Here is a 15,237-nt window from a genome sequence, read left to right on the forward strand (position 1 = left end):
CTGCAATCAGCAAATACAAAGCAGGGCTACAGATGTCATCTCTTATGCCCTTCGCTTACAAAAGCAAGGCCGACTGCTCTACTAGTGCAGCTAGTGAGGCCGTATATCTACTTGCATAATATTTGGCACGGCAATCAAGCAACTTGTGCGGCCTACGCACATTTTAATGGCAGTGGACCCCTGATCCAACAGGAGCGGGGCCACAGACCCACTGAAATCAACATAATTAGCTCTCCTACACTCAGCACATCACCACGCTGACACGCACCTACAGATTCTTCCTGAGCAACACACGCCGAATCCGTCCCTTCCTCACCAACTACTCGACTCTGCTCGTCCAGTCACTGGTCCTCTCCCGCCTGAACTACTGCAACTCCCTCCTGGCCGGCCTGCCTGCAACTACTACCCGTCCGCTTCAGCTCATCCAGAACTCTGCGGCTTGTCTGATATTCTCTATGCCCCGATTCGCACACGCTACTCCACTGCTCCGCTCCCTCCACTGGCTCCCGATAGCGGCATGCATTCAGTTCAAGACTTTGACCCTCACCTACCGCTGTCTTGACCACACTGTACCAAGCTACCTCCAGACCACTGCGGTCTTCCGGGGCCAGAAGAATAACTCTGCCTCCTCTCCACTCCCCTTCCTCCAGAGCCACTCCTTCTCATCCCTGGTGGAACGACCTTCCCACTGAAGTCAAAACAGCAGAGTCCTTGACCTCCTTCCGGCGATTACTCAAAACACATCTTTTCAGACAGTACTTGTAATTTAGTCATTTACTCTCCATGTAACGGAATTTTACAAGTTTTTAATGCGTTCGGGTGCCAGATAAGACTTAGCTCATCAAAATTCAAAATAATAATATTAATCCATTTCGAGGACTTAGCAGTTAACATTTCCACCATCCCTCTTTAATATTTCCAATGCACTTTAAACAAGCTATACAATAGGAGTGTTTAACGTAGTTGTCCCAACAGATTAAACACCATCCCCCCACTTCCAGCATATACATCACTCAAAACTCTTATATAGACATATGGAATTAATTCAGTTCTCAAAATTTTATAGACACGACTATTATTTTTAAATGCTCTAGTTGTTAATCGAAACTGAAACCGAAAGCGCAGCCGGAGCTCCAGTACGTGGACGGAACAGATTCGGATAGCTATCAATAATAACTAACAAAAAACAAATAGAGACACACACACAGTAGTGTAGACGGTAGCGAACAACACAGCCGTGAAGCCAACCAACCGAAAGCACAGAATAAGGTCTTAATGCACAGACAAGACATGAGCTCACATTCTCCGGTCCAGTGAAATGGCAAAAGAGGAACGAACCTTCGCAGATGTTACCTTTTATACAAACAGGAAGTGGAAGGGAGTTGTTTAAGTGACGGGCACAGGGGCCAATGGCAGCTTTGATAGAGTGACGTTTTCGATCGGGTTCCTACTGAAGTGTGGAGAAACCCCTCATCCTTGGTCCCCCCATTGCTTTGTTCTCACACACTTAATGATAGTCTAATAAGGAATGTATTTTTTATTGTCATTATCATTGTTTATTTGCTATGGATATGGCCAGTAAACTATTAAAAGTTGTTTTATAGAAATATTACTTTGAAATTGGCTGTTTAGGGAAGCACCATAGTTTGAAAAGTAATACTTGTTTTGTGTTTGTTTTGTCTTTTTTCAGAAACATATTGCAAGATACTCAAGGAATTAAGTATCTCAGTTGTGCATTTTGCATTAATAACACTGATCACTGCAGGTAAAAAACATCACATTTTTTCTGGAAAATGCTTTTAGTACAACATAATGTCAGAATATTGGGAGTGTTACAATGCCTGTCAGATAGAGCGTGAAACAGTAATGGTCAAACGAATACCAACAAAAGGCCTGAACCTGGGATTCATATGTAAATTATGGTCATGCTGTAAACTGGGGAGATTTGCATGCAAGCGTCTGTATCACTGCATGTCATGTGTCCAGTGTTTGTGAGCACAATGGCCCCTCCGTAACCCTTCTAGTAAACACATTGTACACAACACAGTGGTTATGATATTATGATCATACACTACTGGTCAAAAGTTTTAGAACACCCCCATTTTTCCAGTTGTTGTTGAAATGTAAGCAGTTCAAGTCCAGTGAATAACCTGAAATGGTACAAAGGTAAGCGGTAAACTGCCACAGGTTAAAAAAAGTTTAGGTTACCAAAAACTGAAAAATAATGTACATTTCAGAGTTATTCAGAGTTATGTGTTACTACACCCTCTTAAGCATTGTTTGTCAGTGTTACGCGCAGCTCCTGTGCATAGAAGTGACACTGTGTTCCTACATTGCGCACATCGATTCAAAGCTTATTATCTTGGCTCCCAGCGCATTTCATTCTCAAACACATCCGATTTACAGTTTCCGTGTGATCCCGTCATTCAGGGCCCGGTGGGGTCTCATTCAGACAGTCACATATCACTCAGTTTCGATCGGATTGAGATAATTTTATATATACTTCAATGACTGCATTATAAAAGTGCAAGATAACGGGTCAGTTTATTATGGGTTTCAAGGTAAATTAACCTTGATTATGGACGTTTATGGATGTTTAATGGTTAGCAATGGAGTATTTCAGTTTAATGACAATGCGGAATGGTATTTTTTCTGTTATTTTTCCTTTTTTTATGATTATGCTCTATATTGTTGTGGGTCTGTTGTGCACTGTTCAGTACTGCACATCGTGTTGTAATACTAACTTTATAAAACATTTAGCCTATATTCAAGGCCTGCTGCTCCATCAAGGTTGTGAAAAAACACTTGTGTAAGATCAGTAAAACAGTGTTCAATGTGCACATGTGTAAGCATTGGATTTGACTTCCTCTTTTGTTAAAAATGACAAGCCTGGCTGATTAAGGAGAATTCATCAAGATAATGGTTGAGAATTTGGGGAACTTGTGATAAGAGTATTAGACGTTCTTGCACACAATTTCAATTCAGTACACAAAAAAAATGCGAATTTGCAATAATAAATTGATGACTATATTATTATTATTATTATTATTATTTAATATAACCAACCGTTAATTAGAGGAATTGCATGTTTACTAAACCCGAGTCCCATTTGCAGTCCGTCTGCATGTCCTCCCCGCCACTGTGGTCCAGCCTGTTTCTGAGCCTTTTATTTTTCAGATAGACACACACTTCAGCCACTGTTCTGCTTCTCATCAGTAGAAGTTAAAACAATTGCACACCACATACTGGATTTTCTATATTTTTTTACAGATTGTTCAAAAATGAAAATATTCATGTTTATCAAAATTCAATTTTTTAAATTTTGTTTAAATTTTTTTTTTTTTTTAATATGACAATTTTTCATTTTTTTCATAACTTTCAGAAAATTGAACTGTGTACATCTGTGGATCATGGGTCCATGTAGCTTATCAAAAGCATTACATGGACCCGCAATTCACAGCATAACACGGTTTAATTCGTCACATGACAGCCAGTGTATTTTTCTCTGTGTATGTAAACCATTCTTCCTGGGATTTTGCTGCAAGAACAGCACGACAACCAGTGCCATGAAACGGGGGACGGGGACGGGGGGACGGGGACGAGGGGACAGAGGGGCTCAAGCCCTCATGGCCAAATGCCCCTTCCAACCCTCACTGCTGCCTGCTAATACCCCATTTCCACTGGCCACATTTATGTTCCCCTCAGCATGGCCGGGCCGTATCTGTACACAATAATTTCCCAATCAGGCACAGCTGCCCTAGGAAGTGAATGTGAGAAACAAAACGCATCCTGGGAAACTCTGCATTCTGGGATTTAGTGTTTAAAACTGGAGGCTGAAATACCTTAATAATGTAAATGCAAAGAACTTTGGATTAAAATGTTTTGGCGATATCTAACATATAGTCAAGAGGGTGATCAGATATTCAAAAGTAGAAACCAGGAAATATTGAAAAAATATTTATAAAACAAATTACATCACTCATACGATTAACATTATATCAGACATGTTTTATCACCTAAATGTGGGCAGTGAATATGGGGCACAAGAGGTCAATAAAACAAATTACATCACTTACAAGTATGGTATTTGTTAGAAAAATAAAAAAAGTATTAATTTCCATGTATCTGCTCCTGTTTCATGATCTTGATCCTCTATTTTTAAGATTGTAAGACTTTTAAGAAAGTCCAAAGAAGGGAAAGCTAAAAACAGGGACACTCCCGTGGGGCGAGCCTCTGATCCCTGTATTCACTGGCCACATTAAGGTGATAAAATATCTGTTATACTTAAGTTATATTAGAACATAAGAACATAAGAAATTGTCCAATCGAGAGGAGGCCATTCGACCCATCGTGCTTGTTTGGTGGTCATTAATAACTGTGCTGACAGTCAGGTTATCACACACTGATGAGCTGCCAGTCGAGTTCCCAGGTTAGAGGGTATATAACCCGGGTGGGGCAGTGCTGTTGTACCCTTGAGCAGGTACTTCACTTAGATTGCTCCAGTAAAATGCCCAGCTGTATAAATGGGTACAAATGTAAGTCGCCCTGGATAAGAGTGTCAGCTAAATGACAAAAATATTAATAATAATAATAATATGTTCCATTTAAATACACTCAGGAAATGTTGTCCAGTTTGTAATGTTAATGTTGGACAGACTGTATTGGCTGAGGAAAACATAAGATAAGAACAAAACTTAGCAAATTTAGCATTCGCCCCATTGTGCTCGTTTGGTGTCCATTAATAACTGAGTGATCCAAGGATCCTATCCAGTCTGTTTTTGAATGTTCCCAAATTGTCTCTTCAGCCACATCGCTGGGGAGTTTGTTCAGATTGTGACGCCTCTCTGTGTGAGGAAGTGTCTCCTGTTTTCTGCCTTGAATGCCTTGAAGCCCTTGAAGTGTGTCCCTGCTGATCTGGAAAAGCTCCTCTGGTTTGATGTGGTCGATGCCTTTCATGATTTTGAAGAATCAAGTCCCCACGTAGTCCCCAAGTGTGGAGCCCAGAACTGTCCACAGTATCCAGAAGAGCTCTAACTAGTGCATAGTGCAGTCTGAACATCACTGCCCTTGTTCTCAATTCTACACTTTTGACAATATACCCTAGCATTGTGTTTGCCTTTTTATTGCTTCCCCACATTGTTTGGATGGAGAAAGTGAGGAGTCCACGTAGACTCCTAGGTCTTTCTCATGTGATACTTCATCTAGTTCTGTTCCTCCCATAATGTAATTATAGTGGACATTTTTGTTACCTGCATGTATTACCTTGCACTTGTCCACATTGAATTTCATCTGCCAGGTGTTGGCCCACAACTGAATATTATCTAAGTCCCTTTGAATAGCCTGTGCTGCCCAGATTGTATCTGCTGAGCCTATTTTAGTATCATCTACAAATTTGACAAGTTTGCTAACTATCCCAGAGTCCAGATCATTAATATAGATTAGAAAAGCAAAGGCCCTAGTACTGATCCCTGTGGAACTCCACTAACAAGTTAGAAGCGACTCCTCTAATCGACACCCTCCATTTCCTATACATCAACCAGTTCATAATCCATCAACTTACATTACCCTGAGATTGATTGGTCTGTAATTAATATTAATATTGTCAATGTTAATCGGATAAATAGTGTAATTATAACTATTTTTTTCAATATGTCCCGGTTTCTACTTTTGAATATCTGGTCACCCTATAAGACTACATGTTAGATATCACAATAACGTTTTAGTCCAAAGTTTATTGCACTTTAATGTTTATGGTATTTTAGACTCCAGTTTTTGAACACTGAATCGCAGAATGCTGAGGGTCCCAGAATGCGTTTTAACCTTTTGTGTCTCACATTCACTTCCTAGGGCAGCTGGCTGTACAGCAGCTTTTTTCTAGTGCAATAATGTAAAACCATGTAAACCCCGAGAGGAAGAGGGGCATTTCATCTTGGACTCAAGCATATTCTTTGAGTAAGATCAACACACACGTAAACTCCACCAATGTAGACTTCAGGAGCAAACTCACTTAAAAACAACCTATTAAACATGCCCATCCAGCCTGTTTGTCATGGATGGTTTTTAAAGAGAATGTGACTTAATACACATATAGTTAAGGCCTTGAGATGTGACAGTCTTCAGTGACACTGCAGAGGGGACATTTGTATTAATTTATCATTAATAATTCAGCACCAGAAGACAATAAAGCAAACAAATGGTACATAAACTGAAGGTTTTTGTTTTAGAAATACTGCTTAATTGACCTTCAGAACTGCTTAATTGACCTTAAACTTAATTATTCTTTTTCTTATAAGTTTGCAAAATTTTACCTCTGCTAATGTCCTGCAGTACAGTATTGTAATTTTAATAGAAAAACACATACTGATGCAATTTATGCTCTGATGATAGTGTTTGGATGACATTGTTTTAAGTTAATCAATGAAAATGATCTATTCATAATTAACTAATATTAACTAATGTGTTTCTGTTGACCAGGTTTCTTTACGGAGTTAATTAAAATTCACGGGTCCAGTGAAAGTGAAACAGTAGTTTTTAATGCCATTATGTTTGCCTTGATATCGATTTTGTTATTCTCCGGAATCTTTCTTAAAGGTAAGAAATTGATGTTTAATTTATTTCATTTTATTTTAGTATTCTTGGAATATTTGTGTGACTGAGATCTTATGAGATTTTACGAGAGTTTATTTTACTTCATGCATTGGATCACCATCCCATGGTGTTACAATATCTATCTATTTATTACAGTTTGGTCCATAAATATTTGGACAGTGACACAATTGTCATCATTTTGGCTGTTTACCACCGCAATGGATTTGAAAGGAAACAATCAAGATGTGCTTTAAGTGTAGACAGTAGAATGGTGGGCTCCATGGGCGTTGCCTAATATTTTATGGCTTGTGACGTCACCTGATTAATTATTCCTGCGTCATATCCGCATGGAAGTGTACACCCATCCCCCACGACACCCCTCTCCTTCTCTCCTTCTCTCACCCCTAGCAACACCACTTCCATCACACACACTGATTAGTTCTGCAGGCATTTGTTCTTACCTGAGAGTGTGAAGGTGGGTTGTGACCCCCCTCATCCATCGTCCATCGTACACCCATTTTGCCCTCTAACCCTCCCCGGAAAATCTCCTCTCTATTTAAGATTCAGCGCTACACAACACAGCTTTATTTCTCAGTGCTTGAAACAATCCTGAAACAATCCCTCTTCAAAATGTCCAACAATGTCAACGAGAAACTCCGTGAGAAGAAAACCCGTGCTAGGGTTCCTTCGCTCACCAATTTGAAGATTGAGCAGTCCTGGCAGCTGACCGTTGGTGAGCAACGAGGTTACCGCATTAAAAGGGATCTGGGCGGTGTGGAGCTTTAGCTTTGGAGGAGAAGGAGGTTACGTTGGAACCTTTTGAGAAAGTAATTGAATACTCTTATGAGGACTGGCTGAAGGTAACTGTCTGGAGAGATGTTGGACATGTGGATAAGGCCCTAGAAGCATTGCATGAGGGGTCAAGAGAAACGGTACCTCTGAGACAGGGCTTTGAAAGTTGTGAATGGGAAAACTTTCTGTGTTCCGGAAGAGTCGTTAATAGTCTAACTATGACTGATGACCGCAAGTTGTTGTTTAGGTGGACCGTTATTACAAACCCTATGGACGGGGTTGAAAAACAGGTTACTGAAATCGCTTTTGATGGCACTGACTGGCCGTTCTTGAAAGAAGCCATAACCGATATAAATTAAGGTTTTGATACCTTGATCAAATGTGCGGAACTGGACGCCTATTATTTCCGGTTCTATTTTGATGTGTTTTACAGAAGACTGAACAAACCGTGGTTGAAGCCGGCGCTAATCAAGGTGCTATCTTTCTCCCACCTGCGGGCCACCCCCGGGCAAGTCCAGAAAATCATAGATGAGATTTTGCTGGAGCTGAAAAATGAGCCGTATATAAAAGAAAAACTTGATCAGCTGTTCAATGACCTGGATGAGCCGAGTAGAAAAATCTTTTCAACCAGACTTTGAAAACGGTAATGCTGTTTGGGAATATTACAGTCCAGTATTGGCTACGGGGTGCCATCTCAAGGATCAACCTCTGATGATCAATCGCCAGGAATACTGCAGTGGCTACACGCTGTACGGCTTCAAACTGACCCCTGACGAAGAATGTGTACAACATTTTTCACTGGTGAAAACAGGCAATATGCGTCTGGAGATGCATTTTAAGCAGCCTCTACCCCGCACTGTAAATATGATCGTGTACTCTGTGTTTGACAACATTACTACAGAAGAAAAGTTGTTTGATTATTATTCAAATGAACACCAGAGAGCTCAACGACCTCATGACGGCTACAGCCTGTACCCGCAAACTGTTTCAAGGGGTCTATGCTTGCGACCAGCTGCCTAAATTTAAGATCAAGAATTTACCCGCAATGTGCATAATCAACACCCACCCTAAAAATATGCCTGGAGAACATTGGTTGGCTACTTATCTAAGGGAGGACCACCGTGGTGAATTTTTTGATTCCTATGGCCCCTAAAGCCCCCCCCCCAGATTTCAGACCTTTCCCCCAGAGGATCAATAACTTTTTGCTCAACAACTGTCAAGAAACCCTTTACAGCGGACGCCAAGTACAAAGTCTGCAGACCGCCACTTGTGGACAACACTGTGTGTTTTTCTTATATCATAGAGCTAAAGGCTGAACAAACCAAACATTATGACTCTGTACAGCGAGGATTTAGAACAGAATGATGAAAAAGTGACAGTTTGTCAGGACAACGTATCCTAGCCCTTATAATCCTGTTACTTATGAACCTAGCCACCCTTGTATACAGACTGGCTGTTCTTGTGAGGATTTTAAAAGATGTCACGCATGTTACGGAGAGAAATAGGAATCAGTCTTTGAAGTAAATAATTTGTTTTTATTTATCACAATTATTATACAAGACACGGTGCATGTTATAAAGAACACATCTGTACAACATTTGAAAAATAAAAAATAAAATAAAAAATTACAATCGGTTGTCTGACTTCATTCACTGTTTTACAAATAATAACGGGGTATTAATAACCATCCCAACGTGGTCTAGTCACGGAGGACCTTCACTTAGCACTGGGTGAGTAATGAGCAGTTGGGGTTTTAGCTCGCCAATCAGCCTCCCCCTCCATACACACGTGGATATTTTGGCGTGTCTCCTGGTTAGGCACTGTTGATTGGGGTATGTTCAGACAGGCCATAGCCTGTCAGAAAGAATTCCATCCTACAGGTCTGCAGCTAGCAGGGATCTTATTAGTGCTAGTGACACTCTTCAGCAAATCAAACATATGTGATCCTTTGATCAATTGCCCTTTAAAAACAAATTCACCCTGTTCATTCCAAGCCGTTACCCGCGGTTTCTGAGCCATTTTGTGTAGGATATAATCAGCATTTCTTCTGCTTCTGGAAGGCATGTTTCTCAAAACATCGGTTACAACATCTAACTCTGCCGAGGAGGAAGCGTCCTCAACAGGACCGGTATCCGCAACCACAGCCCCCGCATCCGCAACCCCGTTTTCTTGAGAGGCCATGTTTAAAGTTAAGGTGTTGTAATCTTTTTCCCCCTGCCGAACCAAACGGAGATATCATTGTAACATGGCACTATACAATTGGGGTTTGGAATGCTGATTTAAATCACCCCTGGCTAATATAGCTTATTTTCGACAGTTTGTCTGAGGGTTTCTGGAACGACAACATTTTTTATCAGTTTTTCAAGCTGTTCCTGAGGGACCAAAAACATTTTCTGAGCATGTTCCATTATTAAATTGATCTCGAAGCCAGAAGACTGGTTAGGAATGGCACAGCTATGCTCTATGCCAATAAACCCCCCGGTTTGATTAATCTTCTTTCTTTTTCTTTTAATAGAAGATAACATTACCTTGCTCCCCTGTGCAATAATTTTAGGGGTCACCCCGTAAAATTGTGGGCAAAACGTGTAATTGAGGTATTTCGGGCTACGGTATTTTATAAAGAAAGCACTGACACAGCCCTCGCTGCTGGCCAACCACTCATGATCCATCATGTCTATACAGTGTATATAATTGGCCACATGGACCCCGTTTTCCTGGCGACATTCAAAATCAAAGAAGACATACAGCTTATGCAGCTCCTTTTTAACAGACTGAATAAAACATTGGTGTTCGGCCTCCAGGGTTAAGTCGGCCTTACAGAGCTGACACCGCTGTTTCGAACATTTGTGGGTCTTGCCCTTATGAAACCGGTATTGGAAACAACATTTGGGGCAATATCTTGTTTGATTGCAGGCGCTCAGTTCAACACCACCGCCACTAACCCTCGGCACCTTATGCTCAGAAAAACAGAACACAGAGAGACAAATCCCTAAACAACCTTTACAGCGGATGGTGGGGGACAACCCCTTACGACACTGGGGGCTGAAACAGACATTGTAGTAGCCAGCGCATCGGTGTTTAAGCTTATCATTGAACGCAGCATAACAGAAAGGACAAACGTACGAACAACCCAAAAAAGCTGTCAAACTCTTTATTCCAAAGTAATGACCATCATTAAAGAAGAGAAACAGCGTCTGTTCATGGGGGGCAGAATGCGTCTGAAATTTCACAAACACGTAATTTAGTGCACACCGGTACCACACCACAATTTTTAAAGACAACTTCTCCTCAAACTTGACGATGTCTGAAAAGGCGACCATCTGTTGTGCGGTCAAACCGACACTCTGATGAAGCATTAAGGCCTCTTGCAGCGCTTGGGGTTCCGGGCTGTCAGGATTGAACAGTTTTATTAAACTGTACGCAAAACAGATTTTGTTGTCCCCATCGGAGCTCACCACTAATTGCCTGATCTTATTCCGGATTATGTCATTCTTCAAACATTTTGACAATTGTCTTCTACGAGCCCCTCCCTCAGGGTCACGCACCACATTTAGAACCAGGGTCAAACTTTCATCGGCTAAGATGGAAGCGTTACTCTGTCACAAGGCTTCAATTTTAGCCCAAATTTCCTCAACATCTAAATTAGAACCCCTCAGCATTACAGACAGGTTGCTAAACAAATCATCACCCCTCAGTTCTAACAGGACAACATCTTGAGGTCTAACCCTTTCAGCCACCCGATCAATCATGCTTTGCAAGGCCTCATGTATGTTGACAAATATTTCATCATAATTGTCGCAATTGAAAAGTTCTGCAAAATTAAAACGCTGCATCATTTCAAAATTGTTATAGGCCGGTCTATCTATAATCACTGGTTTGACGACCCTCTTAGGCTTGTCAACATTTTGCCAAAAACCCTCACCACCCATGTTCTCACTGAGCCTGCCCTCTACAATCTAATCAGTAACACAACCCTCCACATCAACCCCACAACCTGCAAAGCCACCCTTTTGACGAGTCTCATTTAAAGCCTCTAAAAGAGCTTCAAAGATATCAAACCCGTTAATGTCAAGATCCTGCTCTATAGAGCTGGCTGCTTCAGCAGAACCTTGGTGTTCTAATGGGTACAAATCATTTGTAACAGGGACAGAATTTGGGCAGGGTATCGCATTCAAAGCATCAACCATTTCAAGTAAATCGGGGTGTACTGGGGGGCGGGGCTCTATAGGAGACATCAGCGGGGGTAGGTTATTTATATCATTGACAATTTGTAACAGGTCGGGATTCAGCGGCAATTCGATCAAATCAGGTGGGGACAGGGTGTTTAACTCTATCGGGAGTAAGGGTCTGTTATTTAAATAATTTACCATTTGCAATAGTTCTGGGTTTATTGGAATGCTGGAGGAGTTCTCAACAGGACCGGGGCCATGCTCTCTGGAAGGTCTTTTTGGGGCCCAAGTTTGTTCATAATCATTCGGGTAGTAAGCTCTTTTACCATGTCCAGACATTTTTATTTATTAATTCATTTATTTAGTTATTTTCACAACATCCCACACTTTCGAGTCGTTTTGCGGGTAATAAAACATTAAATACGATATTTGGCATTATTAACAGTATTCATAATAAGGTTTTGTCCCTCTATAGCCAGGTTTTGCGCATCTACAACAATTCTTTGATTTTCTAGAACCCGCAATAACTCACACACCACTTGTGGTATTATCTCCAGGAGGTCTTCTACTGGCTCGGGGATATAGGGTTGTCGATCCAGTAGACCTCGGCCGATCGCTGCATACTGTCTGATGTTTGAAGGGGTCGATCGTAGACTCTCGAGTGGAGACCAAACAATACTTGGGAGTACCCTGGCATAGAGGGGGGTACTGCTCCCGTTTCTCGGATACAGGATTGCAGGGGGGCTGAGTGACATTGAAACCGGCCTGGCATTGAGGGGCGAAATAGCACCGACTAGAGGGGGTCCAATCTGGTGCTGAGGAGTCTCCAGGACCCCTGGTGGGGTCCCTCTCGGCGACCGGAAACGTGGTGGGCTGAATGCGGTTGAAACCAGCCTGTTGTTGAGGGGTGAATCAGCTTCGGCTAGCGGTGATCCACGCTGGTGCGGAGGTCCAGGAGCACTGGTGGGGTTCCTCTCGGGGATCTAGCCGGCATCGGGGTTTGGTCCCAGTTAGACGGGGTAATTGCCCACAAAAGATCATTGACTGAATGACTGTCCTACAAGTCTTGGGGGGTGGGGAAAAAAAAATAGTATCACCTATATATATTTAAACATTAAGACAGCAGAAACCACCAAACTCTTAATTTAAATCAAAGGGTTTAAATGCTATGCTAGGGGTCGGTTTTTAGACCTTTGAAAATTAGCCTTAGGAACACAAAAAACACATTGCCACTATTATTTACAGACAATAGACTTATACTACCTTAATAAAATACAGACCGCTATATAAAACTTATAAAACTCCCAGCTGCCCTCGAACTCTACCGCTCCCTACTGTCCACATTCTCGTCCTCTCTCACCTTAGCCAAGAAGTCTTACTTCCAATCTCTCTTCGAATCCACTATCAACAACCCTCGCAAACTCTTATCCACCTTCTCCTCCCTCCTTGCCCCCCCTCCCCCTCCTCCTCCCTCATCTCTCACTGCTGATGATTTCGCCTCCTTCTTCTCCTCCAAGATTGCAGACATCCACAGGCTCTTCAATACTCGACCCTCATCTCCCATCACACCGAAACCTCCCACCTATCAAGCTTCCTTTTTTTCATTCTCACCTCTCTCATATGCTGAAGTTTCCGCTCTCCTCCTACATCACAAACCCACGTGTGCCCTGGACGCTCTCCCTTCTCGTCTCTTCCAAGCAACCGCTCCTGATCTTCTCCCCTTCATCTCCTCCCTCCTCAACTCCTCAGTCCTCTCTGGCTGTTTCCCCTCTGCATTTAAACAAGCTGCTGTCATCCCACTGCTCAAGAAACCAACCCTTGATGCCACCTCTCCTCAGAACTACCACCCTGTCTCCCTACTCCCCTTCCTCTCCAAGACTCTCGAGCGGGCGGTCCACCGTCAGCTCTCGGACTTTCTGTCCCAACACTCACTCCTTGATCCTCTGCAATCCGGCTTCCGCACAGCTCACTCCACTGAGACAGCTCTCCTGACTGTCACTGACTCCCTCAGTTGTGCTCGGGCGGCCTCCCTCTCCTCAGTCCTCTTCCTCCTTGACTTCTCCGCAGCATTTGACACTTGTCGATCACGCCATCCTCCTCTCCTGCCTCGCTGACCTTGGGATCTCTGGGACTGCTCTCACCTGGTTCTCCTCCTACCTCAGTGACCGGTCCTACCAAGTGACATGGCGAGGCTCCTCATCCACCCCCCAACCTCTCCTCACAGGCGTTCCCCAAGGCTCCGTCCTGGGCCCCCTCCTGTTCTCTCTCTACACTCGCTCCCTGGGCCCCCTCATCGCTTCCCACGGTACTCCTACCACTTCTACGCTGATGATGCCCAGATCTTTCTGTCTTTTCCCTCTTCTGACCCTCTCATCTCCCCATCATCTCTTCCTGCTTGTCTGCTATTTCCGCCTGGATGCACTCGCACCACCTCAAGCTCAACCTCTCCAAATTGGATCTCCTCTTTTTCCCCCACTCTTCCTCACCTTCTGCTGACCTCCCCATCTCGATCCCCTTAGAATCCACCACACTCTCTCCTTCTTCCTCCGCTAAAAATCTAGGAGTCACCCTCGATCCTGCGCTCTCCTACACCCAGCACATCACCACATTGACACGCACCTGTAGATTCTTCCTGAGCAACATACACCGGATCCGTCCCTTCCTCACCGACTACTCGACTCAGCTACTCGTCCAGTCCCTGGTCCTGTCCCACCTGGACTACTGCAACTCCCTCCTGGCTGGCCTGCCTGCATCTACTACCCGCCCACTCCAGCTCATCCAGAACTCTGCGGCTCGTCTGGTATTCTCTCTGCTACGATTCGCACACGCTACTCCACTGCTCCGCTCCCTCCACTGGCTCCCAATACCGGCACGCCGGTATACTTCTCACCTACCGCTGTCTCGACCACACTGCACCAAGTTACCTTCAGTCACTCGTCTCTCCATATATCCCCTCCAGACCACTGCGCTCCTCCAGTGCCAGAAGACTAACTCTGCCTCCTCTCCACTCTCCTTTTTCCAGAGCCGCTCCTTCTCATCCCTGGCCCCTAAATGGTGGAACGACCTGCCCACCGAAGTCAAAAAAGCAGAGTCCTTGACCTCATTCCGGCGCTTACTCAAGACGCATCTTTTCCGACAATACTTGTAATATTAGTCCTCTATCCCTGCTAGATAGCACTTCACAGTTTTATTTGCTTCTTTCATTCTTGATTGTTTTCCTCCTTGCTCCCTTTCCCGTAGCCCTTGACTGTGACCCTACATCTTGACAGCACTTAGCTTTCACCGTCCAGGATGTAGGACGTCACTTACTGTAAATTGTGTAAATTGTAAATTGGAATTTGTAAAATGTATTATTTTTAATTGCTGTTTTAGCTAAATTATTATTATTATTGTCATTTAGCTGACACTCTTTTCCAGGGCAACTTACATTTGTACCCATTTATACAACTGGGTATTTTACTGGAGCATTCTAAGTGAAGCATCTTGCTCAAGGGTACAACAGCACTGCACCCCACCCGGGATTTGAACCCACAACCTTCCAGTCATGAATCCAGAGCCCAGATTAGAGTTTGCCAAAAAACATTTCTTTGTAATGATTGATGCCTTGTACTTCACTGTATTTTTGCACTTTGTTTGCACTTATGTTGTAAGTCACCCTGGATAAGGGCGTCTGCCAAGAAATAAAAAT

General features: G+C 43.1%; 1 protein-coding gene across 7 annotated transcripts in view; it reads left to right on the top strand.

Moving 5' to 3' along the window:
• LOC136747517 (V-set domain-containing T-cell activation inhibitor 1) overlaps positions 1-15,237 on the top strand; it is a 38,985-nt gene that overhangs the window by 11,350 nt on the left and 12,398 nt on the right. For 5 of the 7 annotated variants that reach the window (XM_066700384.1, XM_066700386.1, XM_066700387.1 and 2 more), the window contains 2 exons: positions 1,691-1,765; positions 6,475-6,591. In XM_066700384.1, the coding sequence (XP_066556481.1) occupies positions 1,691-1,765; positions 6,475-6,591 (192 nt within the window). The other 2 variants (XR_010816525.1, XM_066700389.1) reach the window with 2 other exon arrangements.

This window comes from Amia ocellicauda, chromosome 4, assembly GCF_036373705.1.
Source record: "Amia ocellicauda isolate fAmiCal2 chromosome 4, fAmiCal2.hap1, whole genome shotgun sequence".
In the NCBI taxonomy this organism is placed as follows: domain Eukaryota; kingdom Metazoa; phylum Chordata; class Actinopteri; order Amiiformes; family Amiidae; genus Amia; species Amia ocellicauda.